This window comes from Symphalangus syndactylus, chromosome 19, assembly GCF_028878055.3.
Source record: "Symphalangus syndactylus isolate Jambi chromosome 19, NHGRI_mSymSyn1-v2.1_pri, whole genome shotgun sequence".
NCBI classification, from domain to species: Eukaryota; Metazoa; Chordata; class Mammalia; order Primates; family Hylobatidae; genus Symphalangus; species Symphalangus syndactylus.
Window position 1 is genome coordinate 37,393,861 of NC_072434.2, and position 23,614 is coordinate 37,417,474.

General features: G+C 37.1%; 1 protein-coding gene and 1 long non-coding RNA gene across 13 annotated transcripts in view; one reads left to right on the top strand and one right to left on the bottom strand.

The window, feature by feature from the left end:
* The first annotated feature begins 939 nt into the window (after positions 1-939).
* LOC134731979 (uncharacterized) lies at positions 940-5,688 on the top strand. The gene is made up of 3 exons (XR_010114743.1): positions 940-1,189; positions 4,835-4,904; positions 5,402-5,688. It is a non-coding gene; the product is annotated as an uncharacterized lncRNA (long non-coding RNA).
* Positions 2,293-23,614, bottom strand: part of SWT1 (SWT1 RNA endoribonuclease homolog) — a 128,476-nt gene continuing 107,154 nt past the window's right edge. For 11 of the 12 annotated variants that reach the window (XM_055235284.2, XM_063613763.1, XM_055235282.2 and 8 more), the window contains 3 exons: positions 21,420-21,486; positions 16,104-16,168; positions 2,293-3,302 (listed from right to left, as the gene is read on the bottom strand). In XM_055235284.2, the coding sequence (XP_055091259.1) occupies positions 3,173-3,302; positions 16,104-16,168; positions 21,420-21,486 (262 nt within the window). In that variant the 3' untranslated portion in view covers positions 2,293-3,172. Of the gene's footprint in view, positions 3,303-16,103; positions 16,169-21,416; positions 21,487-23,614 lie in introns of those variants that run through there. The other variant, XR_010114739.1, reaches the window with a different exon arrangement.

Below are 23,614 nucleotides of genomic sequence, written 5' to 3' on the forward strand. Positions count from 1 at the left end.
TTTGTGCTCTAAGAAGACTGAACCAAGCTAGTAGCTCAGATTTGGGCGTCCACCACCACACCTTCCAGGTTTATAACTGGTAATTCTGCTTAAGAATCTGTCCTCAGTGTTTTCAACATCCAGAATTAATTTGAGACAAACTACATCTAGTTCATAAAGCTAGAATTAAAAAGGATTCCTGTCACAGGCCAAAACTAGTCTACAAACCCTCAGGGTGGCCAATTCTTGCTTTTAACAACAGCCAAAGATACTAAAGAATTCCATGAATACAGAGATGGATTTTTAAAAATACAAGTATATGTAATACTAAAACCCTCAGGAAAGCCAACATCTTGAGGTACTCTGGCTCCAGAAGAATCCATTTCTGTGGGGCATATTCCAAGATCTAAGAGAGGTGTATCTGTTTGACTTTACTAAGTGGCTTTTCATCTGACAGACCAGACAAACTTAAAAGCTTTCAGGTCAAACTTTGGTAGGCAAAGGTAAAGTATGTCTTTTTTTTAAAAGTAGATGGGCCTGCAGGTCAATTTGTCAAAAATATTAACTAACCACAACTATGAGACACTAGACACAGTGTAGTTCCTGCCTTCATGGAGCTCAGTTCTGTTCACTGGAGTGGGTTTTATTAGCAAGATACCCAATAAATAGGAGTGTGACTGGCCTGTCCAATCTCGAAGTCAGAAAAGGGCCATGGGTAGCATCACATCCTTAGAGACTGGACGCAGTCACCAGCCTTTGAGGAAAAAGGGAAATTCATCCCAACTTGTCATGCTAGCTAAGAGAGCAAAAAGTCAAGAATATGAACAATGTGACCTAGGCTCTGAAAGCTGACCAAGACACCATCTAAATAAACCTGGACTGACAATGAAAGAACTTGTGTTCTCCCTTAAAATAATGTTCAAAATAGCAAGGAAACAGAGCTTCAGATGTCTTGTGTCACCTGGCCTTTCATGTGACAGTCAAAGATCCACAATGTGAAAGTGGGATTAACCCATCTGTGAAGTTCTAGTCTGTGCAGTCACAATTGACCATTGCAGGTCTTAACAAGAGGACCCTGCGGGGACACAACAGACTTCAATTCTTTAGCCAGCTTTTCCTCGGCTCAGAATATGGAGAGAGCTGGAGACCCTCCAAACCAGAGGATGTTCCCTGGTCTTCCCAGGAGAGAAATGAACTATCTTTTGTAAAAGTAAGTTTCAAAGGCCAAGTGTGGTGGCTCATGCCTGTAATCCCAGCACTTTGGGAGGCCAAGGCAGGTGGATAACTTGAGGTCAGGAGTTCAAAACCAGCTTGGCAAACATGGTGAGATCCTGGGTCTACTAAAAATACAAAAAAAAAAAATTAGCCAGGCGTACTGGTACATGCCTGTAATCCCAGCTACTTGGGAAGCTGAGGTATGAGAACTGCTTGAACCCGAGAGGCAGAGGTTGCAGTGAGCCGAGATCGAGCCACTATGCTCCAGCCTGGGTGACAGAGTGAGACTCTGCCTCAAAAAAAAAAAAAAAGTAAGTTGCAAAACACTAATGTAAAGGAACTCTCAACCCCTGCATTACATGATTAGGACAACAAATAGAAAAGTAATAAAGTTTAAGATCATAAAAAAAAAAGCAACAAAGAAGGGAGAGGGAAAAACAAAAAAACAAAAAGAAAAAAAAGCAAGACCTGACATTTCAAATGATTTCAAATGGAAGAAATAAAAGCTAAAACAAAAATTTTAAAACAATGTTTTTGAATAAAAAAGACTAGAAAGTTAAAAAAGGACATCTTCACATATCAATAATATTGAAAAAGTTTTTTATATAAGACTGAGGTAGGCATAAGGGTAAATATGTGATAAGACTGAAAAGAAATTTTATGGAAAGGATTAACCTATATTAAAGTGATAACAAAAAAAAAAAAAAAGGAGTTACCAGAACAAGGAAAAACAAAAACCCAACAATAACAACTAGAAGTTGAGGGATAAGGGTCTGAAGAAACTTCTTTTCATGGGGGTCAGCAAGCAACAGATGAATGTATATTTGGCTTCTCAGGAAAGAAAAGGAAAGAGGCAGAGAGCAGAGATGCCCTCTTAAAGCTTCTCCATTTGCCCAGAAGCTCATATCTCTGACAGCACTTTGAGCCCCATCTGTGCAGCTGGTGGTGTGGTTTCCTAATCTGGCAAACCCAAAGCTTAACAGGTCCTACACCAACTAGTGAATATCCTGAACAAGTTCTCTTTTATTGCAGACAGTCACTTTTATAATCATACCTTATGTACATATCAGAAACAATTTGGAAGTAAGAAGCCAAATCTTACCAAAAATAAGTTATTTATTGCTTTAAAAAATAAACATTTATAATAGAATACCAAATTCGATTTAATCTAATGTGTTAACAAAAGCATAATATATTCCAGTAAACAAGGATTTCCAACTTATCCTATAACTAAAAAGTCAACTAAACAGCTGGTTTTAGCTAAAGACAAACATCAGTCACTGCCACCAAATTCTATTATATAAATCTCTTATGCTTCACATTTAAGGAGAAACTCAGCAGAGGGGTCGCCCTGCTCTTCCCCACTAGAAATGCACTGAAAAGTGACAAGCCCACAGAAGGAAAAGCTGTATAAGGAAGTAGGAGCTTAAGTCAAATTTCTACTTTCATTACCTTGAGGGAGGTGAAGGAGGGTGTTCTTTTCATCAGGTCAACATGGATGATAGTTTGATCATAAAAAAGAGCCCATGTTAAGATTTGTGAAATATGGTGAGCATGATCATGTCCTAATGATTTCTTAGGGTTTGGCAGTGTCTCTGGTCACATGCCCATACCTAGGGTTGACAGAAATGCTAATACTGTACCCTGGGTCTTCCTCAGATGCCACAGTGGCTCCTGCCCTAGGATGACTAAAAATACGGCTCTCCTTTCCTTAGAGATACTGGCTCACTATCAAGAATAGAGGTAGGGAGACATTGTGAACTCCAGAAGAGTTGAGTCTATGCAGTTTATTCCACAGTGGACACATTAGACATTTTAGAGCTACAATGACATTGTCAGTAATAGGTGATCACCTTTTTATACCTATGAAACATTTCTTAAAATTCTCTTGGGTTTGGCCCAAAAGAGTGACTAGATTGAAAACTACTCTGTTATTCTTAAGGACAAATGCAATTCCTTTAAAGTTACAAATCAGTATTTATATCCTATAGTTGAGCATGTCTGCACACCATCCCCTGTTTTTGGCCTCCATATAAACAGATGCATTGCACTGCTGCATGGTATATTCCATCTCAACCAGCTGGCGGCATCCAATGGTTAACTTTTCCCTAGGAGAAAAAGAAATGTTAAATCACTGCAAGACAGCTAGTCAGAGAAATAAAAATTCTTTTTCATTTTATTTTACATTTTAATTGACAAATAAAAACTATATATATATATATATATATATATATATATATTATGTATAACATGATATTCTGAACTAGGTATATATTGTGGAATGGCCCAATCAAGCTAAATAACATACGCATTATTCCACACACTTATTTTTGTGGCGAGGACATGTAAAACCTCCATTTTTAAAATTACTATCATAAAAAAAACTTTTTTTAGAGATAAGAGTCTCAACATCTTGCCCAGGCTGGCCTCGAACTCCTGGGCTCACGTGATCCTCCTACCACGGCCTCCCAAAGTGCTAGGATTACATGTGTGAGCCACCACGCCCAGCCTTAGTTATTATTTTTAAAAGACAGGGTCTCCCTCCTGTTGTCTAGGCTGGAGTACGGTGGTGCAATCACAGCTCACCGTAGCCTCAACCTCCTGGGCTCAAGTGACCCTCTAACCTTAGCCTCCCAAGTAGCTGGGACCACTGGTACACACCACCACACCTGACTAATTTTGTTTTGCTTTTTTTTATGGTAGAGACAGGGTCTCACTATGTTGCCCTGGCTGGTCTCATTCCTGGGCTCAAGCAATTCTCCCACGTTAGCCTCCAAAAGTGTTGGGATTGCAGGCATGAGCCAGTGCATCTAGCCAAAGTCTACTTTCTTAATGATTTTCAAAATACATTGTCATTAACTAAAGTTGCCATGTTGTACAATAGATCTCTGAACTTATTTCTCCTATCTGAAATTTTGTGTCCTTTCACCACCATCTCCTCAAAGCCCCCCATCCTCCTAGACCATGGTAACCACTATTTTATTCTCTACTCATACTTTTTTAGATTCCACATATCAGTGAGGTGGGTATGTGTCTTTCTGTGCCTGGTTTATTTATGTCTTTTAGGTTCATCCATGTTGTTTCAGACAACAGGATTTTCTTCTTTTTTTAAGAGTGAATAGTATTCCACTGTGTATATATCCCACATTCTCTTTATCCATTCGTTCACTGATGGACATTTAGGTTAATTCTATATCTTGGCTATTGTGAATACTGCTACAATGAACACTGGAGGCAGATATCTTTTTGACATACTGATTTCATTTCCTTTGGATATATTAAAAATTCTGTTCCAACTGTGTGGCTTACCCCTTGGATTAAAACATCTTAACATAAGCCCATTTCCTACTAAGAGAGGTCCTTCAGAGGGTAAGGTAGAACTAGATTGTTCAACCAAGCCCATTATATAAAAGGCTATGCTTAGGCACCCTTATTCCTGAATTCTAGGAATCACACCGAGGTTGTCTTCATGTTGGCTATGTAAGAATTTGTGCAACTAAGTGCTTTTATCTTCCTATGTTATTTGTTTGTGCTAATCATAATTGATGGTATTTTACCTCAAATATCAAAAAATGTATTTTAAATCCCAGTGTTAGTCCATTATATTAATAATTTTTATTTTTCTCTTATTTGGCTTGAGAGTAAAGAAGAGGCGGACTGGAGGATATTAAGAGGATGTACCTCCTGAAAGGAACAGATACTTGAGAGGGGTAAGGAAGTTGACAGAGTTTCAATTCTTAGAAATATTGCTGAAACAAGTTACCTAGCAGTTACCAAAGGAAAGTTAGTGACCTTAAACCAAGGATGGGGAAGCAGGGAGTGCTTAATATGTGCCATATCTACTTCACAATTTTACTTCAGGCAAAGCCAGACAGGCTCTCAAAAGCTAACATGAGCCTACAAATTGTAGAATCCCAAATTGCAGGACACCAATCCATTATATCTAGCATCTAGAATTCAAAGTGTCAAAGAATTCAATCCCATAAATAACTCTTTCAATCTACTGGGAGATGGTCTATGTAAGTTCACAAAGAGCACCCAACATCTAGTATAGCATCTGGCATGTTAAGTATTCAAAACTGGCAGTCATTTTTATTATAACAGTTACACTGTCATTACTTCCTTGGCTTCTGAGATAGTTCTGCCGTATTCATGGTGTTGGAGAGAACCACTAGCTACCTCTCCCACTGCCCCTCCCACATAACAGATCGCTTGATGGAGGGGACAATCAGAACTCGGGACAGGACAAGGAGTAGTGACAACACCGAAGTAAGTAATAATAAAGTAAATGTACCATATTTGGAATAATCTCACTTCTTGACAATGTGTGGTTTCTCTGAGACTGATTAAAGCCTGACTTTTGGGAGGCTCACATCTGTAATCCTAGCAACTCAGAAGGCTGAGCCAGGAAGATCATGAAGGCCAGGAGTTTGGGAGCAGCCAAAGCAATACAGTATGACCTGCTCCCTAAAAATAATAAAAAATTTAAATCTGACTTTTGGCTTTGTGTAACCCTAATCTCATTTTCTACATTTAAAGTTTAAAAATAGTGCTATGGTGCTGCCAATTCTTCATAACTACTCAAAAAAATGATTTTGAAACACAAGAGATTCAAAACAGCAGAGATATGTTTTCTTATAAACTTAAAAACAAAACAAACTAAAAGGGTAGGCCTTTATTCCTGTCCTTATTTATTCCACATGTGAAAAAAATATCCTTCAGTAACTAGACTTTTGAATCTATTTCTGTATCTTATCTTTTTCTTCCTCTCACCCCTTGTAATTAAGAGGTGAGCTCTATCTTCTCTTTTCCTCCTAGTGGCATTTGTTTCTTAATTCACGTGAGTTAGTATTCTGACAATGGATTATCACCTACAGATTTTGCTTCCTGTAGCAAGTTCTGTCATCACTGGCTGAGAAAAGTATTGTGTTTTTCATAGTGTCTGCTTGGCCTATACTTTTTATTAGATCATGATGATAGGCATTCTTAAGTTCCTTTTCCTGGTGATTAATCTGTAGAATGACAGAATATTGGCTGCAGGGGCACCTTAACACCTCTGCTTGTCTTCTGCAGCATCTCCAGTGAGTCATCTGACCTCAGCTTTTCCCTCCTGGTGATGGGACACTCACTATTGTAAGAGGCAGTTCACTGCTAGATAGTTCTTCCTTTATATTGGGCCTATAAAAACCATCAATCTGACCTGAGTCTGCCTAAATTAAAACAAAAACTCTCTTTCCCTTCTTCCTCTGATAGTACAAATATTTTATGTCCCTATTTCTTTTTTTCCAAGAGAAATTATTCCAATTCCTGATTCTTTCGAGAAGAGAGCTCAAAACTGGAGGTTGCTTCTAGTTCTGCGATTCATGAGATTCTGCAAAATAACAGCCACTATTTCTCTAGATTTTCCTATTAATGGTATCAAATTTGCTTTGACCAAATCTCAGGTCAAAATAACTGGAAATTTTATCAATTTAAAAATAATTCCACACAGTTTTGTGATTCCTTTCCCATAACCAATCTGGTCAAAATGGCATGGTACTAGTGAATTTACGTGATCTAATTCCAACGTTGGATGCAATTTTTCCAAAATCCAAGAATGAGGTCTATAATGGGTATGTGTTTTACAACCCGCTGAATTTTTTATTTTTCTGAATTTTCTATTGCAAATTTCTACATTTGCAATGTGTACGTCAAATAAAAGAAAAATGGAATACAATGTAATATATAAAATATAAATATAAAAGCAATATATAATAGCTAACATCAACAGTAAAAGAATGAATGCTTTCCTCCTCAGATCAAGAACATGATAAGGAAGGCTTCTTTCACTATTCAACTTTGTACCATTTTGTACAACTTTGTACAACTTTGTACTATCCAACATTGTACTAGAAGTTCTAGCCAGAGCAATTAGGCATGAATAAGAAATAAAAGAGATTCAAACTGGAAACAAAGAAACAGAATAATTTCTATTTGTAGATCCTAAAGAAGTCACAAAATAACTGTTAGATCTAATAAACTAATTCAGCAAAGTTGCAATGTAAAAGATCAACACAAAAAATCAATTGTATTTCTACACATTAGCAATGAACAAGCAGAAATGGAAATAAAACAATTCCACTTATGATAGCATCAAAAGTAATAAAATACTCGGGAATCAATTTAATCAAAGAGGTATAAGACTTGTATACTGTCCATATGCGGTGGCTCATGCCTGTAATCCCAGCACTTTGGGAGGCTGAGGCGGGCAGATCACAAGGTCAGGAGTTCGAGACCAGCCTGGCCAACATGGTGAAACCCCATCTCTACTAAAAACATACAAAAATTAGCTGGGCCTGGTGGCGTGCACCTGTAATCCCAGCTACTCAGGAGGCTAAGGCAGGAAAATTGCTTGAACCCAGGAGGCAGAGGTTGCAGTGAGCCAAGATCGCGCCGCTGCACTCCAGTCTGGGCGACTGAGTGAGACTCTGTCTCAAAAACAAAAAAACCACTGATGAAAGAAATTAAAGAATATCTAAATTAAGAGAAAAGGCATCCTATGTTAATGGACTGTAATATTTAGTAAGATGGTAATACTCCCCAAACTGATCTACATTGTCAATGCAATTTCTATCAAAATCCCAACAACCTTTTTTGTAGAAACAGAAAAGCTGATCCTAAAATTCAGATAGAATTGCAAGGCATCCCAAATAACAAAATCTTGAAAAAGGAAAATGTTAGAGGACTTACACTTGTCAATTTCAAAACTCACTACAAAGCAACTATTACCAAAATAGTTTGCTATGAGCAGATAGACAGACATCCAATGGATCAGAACTAAAAGTTGTGAAATAAGCCCTCACATATATGGTCAACTGATTTTCATCAAGGATGCTAAGACCATTCAATGGAGAAAGAATGGTCTCTTCAACAATAATGCTATTAGGAAAACTTGATATCCACATACATGTATATGGATGGATGAATGCATGAATGAAGCTGGACCCCTTACCTTACATCATATACAAAAATTAACTCAAAATGGATCAATGGCCTAACTGTAAGAGCTAAAACTATAAAAATGTTAGAAGAAAACGCCAGGATAAATCTTCATAACCTTAGGTTTGGCAATGGATTCTTAGATAGTCTTAAAAGCATGGGCAATGCAAGAAAAAAATACATAAATAATCAAAATTAAAAACTTTTGTGCACCAAAGGATACTACCAAAAAGTGAAGACAACTTACAGAGTGAGAGAAAATATGTGCAAATTATATATCTGATAAGGGTCTAATATCCAGAATATATAACATGTTGAACCACCAGGTGTTGATGTGGTTAATAAGGACAAGGCAAATTAAAAGTAACCATCAAGTCTTTATTCACTTTTTGCCACAGTATAAGCAAGGGGCAAAATGAGAGGTGCTAGTTCTCCAGTGTTTCATTACTTCCCTAGGAAAGGGTCAGATAAATATGCACTGCCGGGTTGTCGGGGTGGGGCACACTGTCTCATTGCTGAGAAGCCCTAAAGAAGGCTGCTGCCTCTCTGCATCTTCATGAACCCAGGGGCCTGCAGGAAGGAAGAGGAGGAAGGGCTAGAAGCAGAAAAATACTGAGTCAGATAAGAGAGAAACACCTTAGTCAAAGCCTCCAAAAGGAAGCCTCAGTGGAGGTACCTGGGAAGTGCCTCAGCCAACTTCCCCATCTCCTCATAAGAAGGCCTCCAAACAGAGTCACCTGAGCTAGGAATGCAGCTGTGTGTGAGCGTGGCTGCAGGGAGTCTCAGTCACTGCCAGTAAGTACCTCCAGAAAACATCATACACTGCCATGGAAAAAAAAAAAGACACTTATCTGAGGAATGCAAGCCTGTTTAAACTATCAGGTGCAGCGAGGCACTGGAATGAAACAGCAGTCACATCACTCCCCCTTGAGCTAAATAATTATCTCTTGAAGCCACTTGCTATGTGGGCTCCAGGCTAACTGACAAGAAGAAGCTGTAACTGCCATATGCTGGACACCCTAACTCATACCCTCTAATTCAACAATGTATAGCCAATCACTGAACAATGATATCTCTGTCAACTATTGAGAATTCCTGTCAAATAACTTTGTATCAGCCCACTCCTTGTTCTCTCTGCCTTTAAAAATCTGCTTGTAACAAGGGCTGAGGGTACACTCCCCAAGGCAACTTTAACACACACCAGGGGCAGCTGTCTTCACTCTGGCTCAAGTAAACTCTTTAAATTATATTTTGTGCCTCAACTCTTCCTTTTAGGTCATTTCTTTAGGTATGAAGAAAGCAGCTTCCCCCATTGAGTTTGTCAGATAAAGCTTTATAATTGTCTACAGTGGGCTCAAACATCACATAAGATTTTGGCCTGAGGCCAAATTCCTCATAAAGAATTCTAGTAACAGAAAGAAAACCAACCCACTAAAAATGAGCAAAGCACTTGAATGCACATTTCTCCAAAGAAGATACACAAATGGCCAAATAGCACAAGAAAAGAAGTTCAACCTCTTCCCTAATTAATATTAGAGAAATACAAATTGAAATCACCATGAGATACAATTTCATACTCATCAGGATGGCAATAACCAACCAAAACTAAAAAAAGGGAAAATAACAAGTGTTGTCCAAGATGAAGAGAAATTGGAACTGTTGTATATTGTTAGTGGAAATGTAAAATAGCGTAGCTTCTGATAATTAGAATCTCACCCAGGAATTCTACTCCTAGGTATATGACCCCCAAAATGGAAAATAATTATAAGAATTCAAATATTTATACACAAAGAGCAATACTATTTATAATAGTCAAAAAGCGGAAAGAACCCAAATGTCCATCAAGAGATGAATGAATAAACAAAATGTGGTGTGTATATATGTGTGTGTGTGTGATGGAATCTTATTCAGCCACGAAAAGGAATGAAGTATTGATATATGCTAAAATGTGGATAAACCTCAAAAACATTATGCTAAGTGAAAAAAGAGAGATACAAAGGTCACATGTATACGTCGGAGATGGGGTGCATCTGATTGCCTGGTGTCAGAAGTGTGTTGTGATGAGTTTCAGAGAAAGAAAAACAGTTTGGTTTGGTATCCGTCTCATACAGTCAGGTACTTTGAGACTGATGTCGCAAACTAGTTTATTACCTCATAAAGGAAAAAACAAACAAAAACCTTACATAATTGCCTAACAAACATGTCAAAACACTTTATCAAGAACTTACAAGACAGAAAAAAAAAGTGAATTAAATGCTGTACCTAACTAATTTCTTATAAAGATAGAAGATACCACACAAGAGATTTGTTTGGTAATGTTTGATAATCTCCTTAATTTACCATCCTGGATTTGGAGCAAACTCCTCATCTGCTCAGGGTGAGCAGTGATCAGACACTCTACTGGCAAGAGCAAAAGCTACTTCAAAGAGTCTAAAAACTGGAGAAGAGAAAACACCAACTGAATTGCAGATAGAAGCACCAAGGTTCTTCTGTGTCTTATGGAATTCACTTTTCATCAAAGCTACTTTAATATAAAACCTTAATTCCTTGCTTTATTAGAACCCATAAAACTGTTTTCTGTTCTTGAGCTACTTAATTATATCCATATGCCAGAAGGGTGGCACACCCAACTCCATGGGGACAGAGGCTCCCATGTTTGGGACTTTCCTGAACCTCACTCTATGTATCTCCTCTTCATCTACCTGTTCATTTGTATCCCTTAATTTATCCTTCATAATAAATGGGTAAATGTAAGTAAAATGTTTCCCTGAGTTCTAAGAGCCACTCTAGCAAATTAACTGAACCTGAAGAAGGAGTCATGGGAACCCGCAATTTATAGGTAGTTGGTCGACCTGGAGGTTGTGGGGTTTCCTACTATACTCTCATATACTCCACTCAACAATTGTGACCCCAGATATGTGTGGGGTTTTCTCCACACAGCAAGCAATTCTCCAGTGAACACCAACTCGGTGTACTATAATTCAATTCAATTCTGACACTATCTGGAGTCAGAGTCAACTCCCACAGGTTGCGGGCTCATCAAACAAGACTGCCCCCCACTTCAGACAACAACTACAAGTAACAGTTTGTCACCTATACTTCTGAGCAACTGGCTTATAAATCAGGAGGGTTCCCACAACAACTCCCTCCTCAGGTTTAGTTTGCTAGGACAACTCACAGAACTCAGGGAAATATTTATGTTTTACTCATTTTTTATAAAATACTTGATATTACCAAGTATATGTTGGAAAGCACTGGAGCTTCCATGCCTTTTCTGTGTGTGCCACCGCCCAAGCAGCTACATGGGTCCAGCAACCTGGAGGCTCTCTGAACCTGGCAGTTCAGGGATTTTTTTTTAACCAAACCATTTAATTGTGTCTTTGAAGGTAAACAAAATATAAAGCTGCATCCCAAGCCCTAAGAATGCCAGAACTACACATAGATCCAAAATATGGTGTGGTTTTCTCAACACAGTTCAAAAGGGTCAGAACTCAAAAGTGTTAAAAGGCAGAGAATGGGTGGAATTCACGCACTCCGTTCAGCAATTTTGTAAATTACCAGAAACAGACCCCAGGAGTCTTTTAAGGTGGGAGAAAATTCAACTCCTGGTTTTACAGGTAAAGAATGAAGAATACCAGAAATGTTATGTTGACTTCTCTTAATTTTTCTCACACAATCTGAAGCTGGAGCTGACTATTATATCCTCAACTCCCAGCAGTTGAAACTGCAGTATTAGGTACAAGATCAGTCCCTCTATCCATTTGCTTCCACGAGCTCTGGCATCACAACACACCCTATCCCTCAAGGCCTGGCTCCCTGCCACTCGCCAACACCAACAGTGGCAAGGACTCTCGCAGCTCCTCCAGGCCCAGTTTCTCCTATTCCAGTTTGGCAGCTGCTGCCAGTTCAGGGATTTTTATGGAGGAGGCTTCATACTGTAGGCATGCTGGATAATTAACCTGGAGCCCCTCTCCCCTTCTGAGAGGATAGGGGGTAGAGCTGAATGTGTTAAGCTTCTAATCATGGCTTGGTCCTTCTGGTGACCAGCCCCCATCCAGGAGCCCACCAAGAGTTGCCCTGTTAAAGCAAACGATGCTCCTATCACCTAGGAAATTCCAAGAGATTTAGGAGCTCTGTGTCAGGAACCCAGGTTAAAGACCAAAGATTAGAACAAAAGATTCTCCCAGAAGTCCTATCTATAAGGGTTTTAGGACCTCTGTCTCAGGAACCAGAGTCAGCGACTGTCATTAGTCCGTTTTCATACTGCTACAAAGAACTGCCCAAAACTGGGTAATTTATAAAGGAAAGAGGTTTAGCTGACTCACAATTCAGCATGGCTGGGGAGGCCTCAGGAAACTTACAATCATGGAGGAAGGGGAAGCAAGGCACCTTCTTTGCAAGGCAGCAGGAGTGAGAAGTGCTGAGTGAAGTGGGAAGAGCCTCTTATAAAACCATCAGATTTCATGAGAACTCACTATCATGAGAACGGCATGGGGGAAAACTGCTCTCATGATTCAATTACTTTCGCCTGTTCTCTCCCTGGAAACGTAGGGATTGTAGGGATTATAGGGATTACAATTCAAGATAAGATTTGGGTGGGGACACAAAACCTAACCATATCAGGGCATAGATACATTTCTCATTATTTCACATCTCCTTATTGCAATAAATATGGTGTGGCACATCAACAGTTTCCTTGTTTACAACTAATGCTTTAAAAAAAACAAACAAAGATTATCAAATTCAGACAATTTAAATAATTGTCTTAAACATTAAGTAACTGTCCTTCACATTCCCAAAGGGAGTCATCTATATGCAAGTTAAATCATTCTTCTGTTTTCACCTCTGAGTCACACGGAAATGGTGTCACCTTTCATCTGCCACAACTGGCCTCATATCTAGTATGAACCAGTGAAACCAAAAAACCCTCTCTTTTGGCAGCTTATTCGAAAATTTTAAGTTGTGGAGCACATCAGAGGCAAATATGGAAGATACTGTGTACTCTAAATATTGGCAAATAATTTCATAAAAAACCCAAAAGATCTAAATGCTATTAACTGAAAGCTTGCTGAGCAGCAATTACCATTTTTCAATGCCTTCAAGATACTAAATATATTTGATTTCTCTTTAAAATCATCCTTCTGGGTATAAGAGGGTTTACTGATTAACTTCATAGTTTAAATCCCTGACATAGTAAATGGAAAGAAAACAAAGAAAAAAAATAGTACAACTACTTTAACTATGAACATTTGACCTGACTCCTGAACTTCCCCCAATAAAAACTCTGCCAACTGCTCCAAAAGTAAGCTAAAATCAAAACAATTCTAGACGTCTACTAGGATCATGCTTCAAGAGATTGTGGCCTCCATGTATCTGCAATAAGCTTTTTACACTAAAAAATATGGCTAAGGTTGGAAGATGTTATATTTTTGACACATCTCACACAATATTTAAATATGGATTATCTGTAAAAATCTATATGAGTACAACCGATTCACTGATAATCTGAAGATTAGGGCAAGAAAACATTTTCTCCCCCAATTGTAACAGATTTGTGTATGCCAACTGGCTTCAAATTTTCTTGAAAAACTTATTTTGATCTAATGAGTTGGTGAACTTTCATAGTTGTGTTGAAACATTTGTGTATGACTGACTATCAATCCTACATCTGATATCCTCAAACAAATTTATCAGTCTGGAGCTTTAACAGTAGAAGCATTTTGCTAGTTAACTTTGTCGCTAGGCCTGCTCATAATATTTTGTAGCCACACAGGTACATATGTTAAGTTATAAATAGCAAATGAACTGTGGTTTAGTGATACTTATTATTAAGTTCCTATCTTTTTAAAAATGTGTCCCAAATGAGGTTAAGTGTTATGCTCCTAATCCCATTTTTCCCATAAGCCTTGTGGTTTTTATTGCATGAGTATACAATGCAGTGGCAACATTTACAAATGCACATGTCGTGTTACAACAGAACTCAATGAAAACCAATTACTGCCCCATGTGTCAACATGGATCAATCCTGATGTTAAGCTAAAATGGAATATGTAGTGGTGGAGGGTACTGGAAGGCAACAGTGAAGGAGTTAAACAGTTTTAGCTCCTCATGAATTTGCCTGGGCCTAGAATTAAAGGGATATCTTAGACTGTCCAGGCTGCCATAACTAAGTATCTTAGATTGGGCAGCTTATAAACAAGAAAATTTCTCACAGATCTGGAGGCTGGGAAGTTCAAGATCAAAGCACCAGCAGATTTGGTGTCTGGTGAGGGTCCTCTTCCTCACAGATGGTGCCTTCTATGTGTTCTCACATGGCAGAAGGGAAGGAATTAGCTAATGCTCACGTCTCTTTTATAAAGGCACTAATCCAATTCCCAAAGGCCCCATCTTCTGATACTATCACATTGGGGATTAGATTTCAATGTATAAGTTTGGAGGGTGCATATTTAGCCCACAGCAAAGGCTTCACAACTATACCCTGTGTATATATAAGAATTGGATTTGCGGCTGGGTGTGGTGGCTCATGCCTGTAATCAATCCCTGTACTTTGGGAAGCCAAGGCAGGAAGATTGCTTGAGTCCAGGAGTTCGAGACCACCCTGGGCAACATAGTGAGACCCTGTCTCAAAAAAAAAAAAAAAAAAGATTAAAAAAAAAGAATTGGATTTATAATACTTGCCCTTTTTGTTATGTATGAATGCTATAAAACAAATTATTTTGGAAAAAAAAGTATATAGTGTGATACATTTAAGTTCAAAAATCAGCAAGATAAATCAACATATTTTTGTTATAAATAATAGTAAAACCATAAAAAAAAAGATGAGAACTATAAAGATACAGTCCCTTGAGAGACAATAAAAGGTAGGTTACAGCTAGAAATGGGTAAAATTCAAGTTTGTTAGTTGAATGGTAGGCAGATGGGTATTTTTTATATTAGTTGTTCTTCAAAACACGGTCTGGGGACCACAGGGAATCTAAGACTCTCTCAGAGGGTATGCGAGGTCAAAGAAGTCAAAGCTATTTCCATAATAAGACTAAGATGTGGCCGGGAGCGGTGGCTCAAGCCTGTAATCCCAGCACATTGGGAGGCTGAGGCAGGCCAATCACCTGAGGTCAGGAGTTCAAGACCAGCCTGGCCAACATGGTGAAACCCCGTCTCTACCAAAAATACAAAAAATTAGCCGGGCATGGTGGTGGGTGCCTATAATCCCAGCTACTTGGGAAGGTGAGGCAGGAGAATCGCTTGAACCTGGGAGGCAGAGGTTGCAGTGAGCCAAGATCGCTCCATTGCACATTGTCGCACCATTTGCGACAAGAGCAAAACTCTGTGTCAAAGAAAAAATAAAAAAACAAATAAATAAATAAAGACTAAGATGTGATTTATCTTTTGTACTCTTGCTCTTGCAAAAGTGAACAGTAGTTTTCCCGCAATCCAGCCATGCTTATCAAAACAGATTGAATGCAAAAGCAGTTGTAAGAATCCCGCTGCCTTCTATTAAGCCAGTCATTAAAAGATTTGCAAAAATGTACAGCAATGTCACTTCTAATATTTTCATAATATGTTATTTATCTTAACATGTAGTTGTTATTTTTAAATGAATTAATAAACATTTTAAAATTCTCAGTTCTAAGTTTTAATACAACAAATATAGCTAGATAATGACCCATATAAAGAAATGCTCTTTGGGATCTTCGATAATTTTAAAAAATGTAACAAAGTCTTGAGGCCAAAAAATTGGAGAACCACTTTAAACCTTATAGCTGATAAACACACATGACCTTTTTGTATGTAGGAAATATTTCATATTAGTAAGGTTAAAAAAAAATAGTGTAGTGAAAAGACAATGAAAAAACACATCACCACCACCACCACCAAGTGCTGCTGTATGTGGAAAAGCTTGTTACAATGGTTTATATATAGATATGACTTACCTATACTCAGTCTGAGAAACACAATCATAAAGTTCCTGGGCAGTAAATTTGACATTTTTATTTACCTGAAAGGAACCAAGATATAGTTATTAAAAATATATATTAAATAAAATGAGTGATGACAGCAAAATTAGAGTAACCCATATTCTGAGAGGAAAGTTCAAATTTCTAGTTATTGCATAAAAAGGATTAAACAGCAACAATAAGAAGTGCAACGACTATAATGCTAACATGGAACTGTGTGCAAAAATATGAATCCCACTGTTACATCTTAATCTGTTAGTAGAACCAGCAGAGGTGAGATGGGCCTAGACACAGTAGAGATCAAATGGACAGAAAAACACAAATAAGATTATAAACTACAGACATTTCTATCTGGTTTAGGAAAAAGTCTGATTTACAGACATTTTCTAAAGAAATATATTTTTCAGATTATTGAGGTCTACATGTTTAAACTAATAGGTTTAAGTTAATAAATATCTATAATTCAGAGATATAATTTATAATAGCATAAATATAAAAATCTTTCATCATATAAAAACTAGCTATGGCACACATATGGAAGACACAGTGAAGGAATCTTGAAACTTACTATTGATTTAGACAATATTCCTATTTATACGCAGGGAAGAATCTGAAAACTTGCAGAGAAAAATTATTTTGATCAGATAACAAATAACATACTGACTAAATTTTCAGAAAATTAGAATTAGTAAAAGGAAACAGTAAGGCTAATTTCTATTCAATTTACTTAAAAAATATTTCTAAGTGTTGCTAGCTGGCATGCATTTTTTGGTGGGGAAGAATTGATACCCCCTGATTTAATTGCTACTAATTTAAAGATTCATATCATAAAAGTCTTCTATACGATTCAATGTATTGCTTATTGGCAAAAATTCTATGACTTTCTTCAATGTTTTCATAGAAAGTTTACCATATTTGTGTAGAAAATGTTTCATTCAATGAAAGTTTAAAAATATAGTTTTTTTTTGGCCAGGTGCAACAGCTCATGCCTATAATCCCAGCACTTTGGAAGGTCAAGGTGGGAAGATTATTTGAACCCAGGAGTTTGAGAGTAGCCTGAGCAACATAGTGAGACCCTGTCTCTATTTAAAAAAAGAAAAATTATACATTTATATACACACACACACATATATATAGTTTTCAAATATTTAAATGAACATGGATATTTTGCTTAAAATTAGTATATATTTATATATTTAGTATTATTTATATAATATTTGATATTATATTTAATGATTATATGAAATTGGTATATAATTTACCATAATTTTTATTAAAAGAATCTTCTAAAAATATTATAAATATTCATTTAAACTATCAACCAGTCCACTTCTTTCTTCTTTACATGTTCTGCCTTCTCCTAAGGGCTGTTGATATTGTTACCATAGCCACACATTCTGGGACCTATAATGTATCAGAACACGGGCCACCAAATGTCAACACACTGCAGATATTTGGTCAGAGGATGAAGGGAATGATCCATTTTCTACAACAATTGAGAAAAATCAGCTGAAAAACTGACTTTGAACCTGTTAAATATGAATATAAAATAATTTATATTAAGCTTTTAATAAATTTTTTTAAGTATCTAGATTTATCTCTAGTTGTAAAAGCAACCATCCACATACATTTAGACATTTATCCAAGAACACAGCTGGAAGTATAAAGGTGACATAATTCCAGGTTATAGTAGATAATTTACAAAGTAGGCAGTTACTTTACTAATATAGAAAAACTGAAGCACAGTCTCATGATGGTCTGGCCTGATCTTGTTTCACCATATTAATTAATTTTGGCTATGAAGACATTTTCACTTACCCATATTGAGACATTTTAAATTACACTGTTAAATATCATCTCCATGCTTAAATGAACAATTTTAATTTCCAGGGTAAAAAAATAGCTAAAAGATGCCATTGTCAGCAAACATTAGAGTTGTGACTATAAAACGAATTGTGAAATGGGTATCGTTACTTTTTAGCTGTAATACTTAGAATAAAAGCCAGATATTAGAAATGGCTTGTTTTTAATTAAGAAATTCAAGAAAAGACAAAGGAGAAGTATAAAAATAGTCAAACTCCTTAAAAGATTTAGACAGTCCTACCACTATTTTTTATATTAGACGAATATCTCCAATGTAGTAACTGATGTAGGAAAAGCAATTCTTTTAAGAGAAATGATTTTAAAAATCTGTGAATCAGCCAGGCACGATGGTGCGTGCCTATAGTCCCAGCTACCTGGGAGGCTGAGGTAGGAAGATTGCTTGAGCCTAGGAGTTCAAGGATCTAGTGGGTCATGACTGTGACTGTGAACAGCCACTGCACCCCAGCCTGGGCAACACATTGAGACCCTGTCTCTAATATTTATATATATATATAAAATCTGACATCTATATATAATTATATATTATATATATCTGACATCTATATATAATATATATACAATTCTTAGATCTACATTTTTTAATTTTTAAATTTTTTTCTTGTTTCTTTATATCACAAGACATCATGAAGCAACAGATCCACATATTCTTATAATTAATAAGTTAGGTACTTTCTTCTAATACTCTTGGCAATAGAAAATACTAGATTAAAAAGAACTATGCCCCAGAATTTTCCAGGGTATGTGATTTTAAAACTGTCCTATTGTTCATCTGTATTTTAGAGCTGGAGTCTTGCTCTGTCACCCAGTCTGGAGTGCAGTGCCATGATCATGGCTCACTGCAGCCTTGAACACCTGGCCTCAAGCGATCCTCCCACCTCCAGCCTCCTGAGTCGCTGGGATTACAGCCACCATGCCCAGTTCTACAAATACATTTTTGTTAGACTTAATGTTTTGATTTGAAATTCAGAAAGTAAGATGAAATAATTATATGAATCATTTCAAAAGAGGAAGTTCTCTTAATAATCATATAATATGGTGATAAAGAATTCAGGCTCTTTTATTTTTATTTATTTATTTCTTTATTTGAGACAGAGTCTCGCACTGTCACCTGGGCTGGAGTGCAATGGCGTGATCTTGGCTCACTGCAACCTCTGCCTCCTGGGTTCAAGCAACTCTCCTGCCTCAGCATCCTGAGTAGCTGGGATTACAGGCATCCGCCACCATACCTGGCTAATTTTTTTGTATTTTTAGTAGAGACAGGGTTTCACTATGTTGGCCAGGCTGGTCTGGAACTCCTGACCTCGTGATCCGCCCGCCTCAGCCTCCCAAAGTGCTGGGATCACAGGCATGAGCCACCGCGCCCGGCCTATTTTTACTTTTTTGAGACAGAGTCTCAGTTACCCAGGCTGTAGTGCAGTCGTGCAATCTCGGCTCACTGCAACCTCCACCTCCCAGGTCCAAGCAATTCTCCTGCCTCAGCCTTATGAGTAGCTGGGATTGCAGGCCCATGCACCACTCCTAGCTAATTTTTGTATTTTTAGTAGAGATTGGGTTTCATCATGTTGGCCAGCCTGTTCTCAAACTTCTGACCTCAAGTGATCCACCTGCCTCGGCCTTCCGAAGTGCTATTATAGGTGTGAGCCACGGCGCCCAGCCAAATTAAGGCTGACTCTTAAAAAGCGCATATAAACACCATTCATTGCTTAAATAAAACTAGTTAACCATCCCCTCCCCCCCTTTTTTTTGAGACAGGGTCTTGCTCTGTCAACCAGGCTGGAGTGCAGTGGTATGAACATGGCTCACTGCAGCCTTGACCTTCTGGACTCAAATCATCTTCTCTCCTCAGCCTCCCAAGGAGCTGGGACCACAGGTGCATGCCACCATGCCAGCTAATTTTGTTTGTTTTTTAGAGAGATGGGGTCTCGCTGTATCGCCCAGACTGGTCTTGAACTCCTGGGTTCATGCGATCCACTGACCTCAGCCTCCCAAAGTGCTAGGATTACAGGTGTGAACCACTGAGCCTGGCCAAGACTAGTTAACACTTACCAAACACTCACTCTGTGCCTGGTACTGTTTGGAGCACTTTACATATTTTACATTATTTAATCTTTGCAGAATACAAATAATTTACCTACTATTGTTACTCTCATTTTACAGATGAAATTGAGATAAGGAGAATTAAGTAACTCTTCCTAGATCACACAGTTAATAAGTAGAAGAACCAACATTTAAGCACGGGTAGTTTGACTTCAGAGTCTGTGTTCTTAATCACTGGGTTCTTAATGGAAGATGTGGCATACAAAAAGTTAAACAAAGAGCTAACCAGGAATAAAAGTGAAGAAATATATTTAAAGGAGTTTGACTTCATAAGAAATGTGAGACCTGAATATATGCCACATTCCTTCATTTAGAATGTTTTAAAAATTAAACACATATACACACAAAATTGAAAGTAATAATATGACAGGAAACATGAACAAAGAACATTAAGCAAATAGAAATTGACAATCAACAGAATACCCGCTTCGGTTCAGTAATGACGAGGAGAGCATGCAGGTTAATTTACAAAATACACTGAAGCCTCATTATAGTTCTACCTCCAGGGTTTATGCTGCCACTACAGAGGAAACTAAATTATAGCTTTCCTTTCCAGTAATAAGTATTTCTCAACCAGGAGTTCTTCCTTTCTGAGGTATTCTGGGTATGTAAGTTGGATGGGGAGATGGAATACTTTTGGTTGTCACAACAACTGGGATAGCTACAGGCATTTAGTACCTGATGTATAGGGATGTTAAACATCCTGCAGTGTTCCACACAATGAAGAACTGACCTGTCCAATATGCCAACAGCACCCCTGATGAGAAACAATTTCGCGTTGAGGAAAGTATGTTATTTTAGGACTCTTATATTTTTACTTAGGGAATCAAAGAAAAAATTGAATATGTCACTGGCAGGGAGGAGGGGAGGAAATGGACAGTTGTAGGTCACAGGATAGGAAGTTGCAGATATGTAGGATGAACAAGCATAGAGATCATACAATATGAGGTCTATAGTTAATAAGATTGTATTATATTGAAAATTTTTGCTAAAAGAGTACATTTTAGGTGCTCTTGCCACATACACAAAAAGGGGTAACTGTGAGATAATTGATACGTTAATTTACTTACCTACAGAAACCATTTCACTATGTATAACATACCAAAACATGCTATATACCTTAAATATACAGTTTTTTAAAAGGGAGAAAAAAAGAATATGTCACTGACAAACTTTTATGGCATTCAATAATTTAAAGCAAATATCAATTAAACAGCATTCCACTATGTTTGAGAACTCCTACTCTGTTTATTTACATTAAAACTTGTTTAAAGTAGAAATGTGATAAATATTTAAAAATATTTCCCATACCTCATACTTGATTAGGAAGTTATAGAGGATCTCAACATCTTGATAATTACTGTTTGGGGCCAAAATCCTAAAAAATAAAATAAAAACAAAAGGGGGGAATAAATGATTTCAGAAAAAACCAATACCTTGAACTTTCTCCCAAAACATACCCATACCACAAGAGATAACTTGTTGTTTAATAAGCTTACAGGTTTATAATATTTTAAAAAATCAATTAAAAATTAAAAACCAGAAACTTAATTCAACAGAGGTCAACTTATTAAAATGTTTTTGCTTATTTAAATTCATGCTTATAACATCAATTAATCAACAACTATAAGCATTCTTACATGTGAAGTTATAGTTCACATTTTAAGATACAATAATACAGACTTCTCAAAAAGTAGATAGAAATGTGAAGTGCATTTATACTTCATATCTTTTAAGCTCCAGACAAAGCTTGAGTATTTCCCACAGAAATGTTCAACCAGTCCAAACAGACAACTGATGAAACTATTAGCCACTTAAAAGATATCCTAATAAAAGATTCTGACTAAATTCAAATAACAGTGCTTGAACTATCAGCCTACAGCTCTACGAAAAATCAATAGATTACTATAAATTGTGAAAATAACACTGATTTACAAAAAAATAACAAATGACAAAAACAGAAATAAAACAACTTTTTAAATTTATTTTTTCGAGACCAGGTCTCACTCTGTCACCCAGGCTGGAGTGCAGTGGTGTAATCACGGCTCAATGCAGCTTCAACCTCCTGGGCTCAAGCGATCCTTCCACCTCAGACTCCCAAGTAGCTGGGACTATGGGCAAGCACCACCAAGTCGGGCTAATATTTTAAAAATTATTTTGGTAGAGATGAGGTCTCCCCATGTTGCCCAGGCTGGTCTCGAACGTCTGGACTCAAGGGATCCTCCCACTTCAGGCTCCCAAAGTTCTGGGATTACAGGTGTGAGCCACAGCACCCGGCCATAAAAATAATGAAGGGAAGAACATATTTTTCCTTCTAGTAGTAAAGTATTAATTCTCATTTTCTTATACTAAATATTTTTTCCATCCTTTCAGCATGAATACTGTTTTTCTTTTGGGAAAAAAAAAAACAAAAAAGTAAACCAGCCTGTCATTTTGATACAGTGTAGTGCCTCTGAGTACTGCCTGCCTCAGCTGTGTGAGTTTTGTCTAGCTGTGTGACCTTTGGTGAGTTACTTAACTTTTATGTGATTTATCTTCTTATCTGTTAAATTAGGATAACTGTCCCTACTTCATAGGGTTACTGCAAGAATTAAATTAATTACTATAAGAAAAGTCATTACAACAGCATATGAAATACAGCAAGTACCATACAGTATATGTCAATTATAACAGTGACAGTAACAACTATCATCATCAAAAGATGCTCTTTGACTTATAATGGGGCTATACCCACATAAACCCATCGTAAATTGAAAACATCCTAAGTAGAAGTGCATTTTAACTTGTAATATTTTCAATTTATGATGTTTATCAGAAGATAACCCTAACCCCATGGTAAGTCAAGGATTATACTAAATGCTTTGCACCATCATAGAATTGAAAAATCCTAAAACAAACCATTATAAGTTGGAAACCATCTGTAGTTTCAAGCCATAAAATAAGTAAATATTGATATAACTAATGAGAAATCAAGCCACCTCAGTTTAGATTCCTAATGGCTTTTAATTACAACACTGTCTCTGGGTCTTCACGTCCTTGCCACTACTTGATTCTGTCAGACTTGATAATTAACTATTCTCAATAATCTTAATTACATCCTTAGACTATTTGGCCTTTATTACACTTGTGGGAGAGCTTTTATAAATAGTTTTTCGGGACATAGTCAAATTTTTAAAGGTCCCTTGGAGGGGGCACACATACAGAACATCTTTAAGAATATATAACAACCTCCATAAGAATACTATTTCATAGAAAAAGTTTTTCTCCCAACAAGTAATTTTAAAATACAAAAAAAAAAAAAAAAAAAGCCTCTTAACCCTCCAAAAAAGCCCTGAGGAATACTACATATGGAGAAGGGTCCATATATAATTTGCTTGGATAATACATATGGAGAAGGATCCATACATAATTTGCTTAAAACATGAAGACAAAGTTATCTAGGTAACTTAAACCAATCCTTTGGAAAGGCAATGGGAAACAAACTAGTGTGTTCTAACTTGATAACC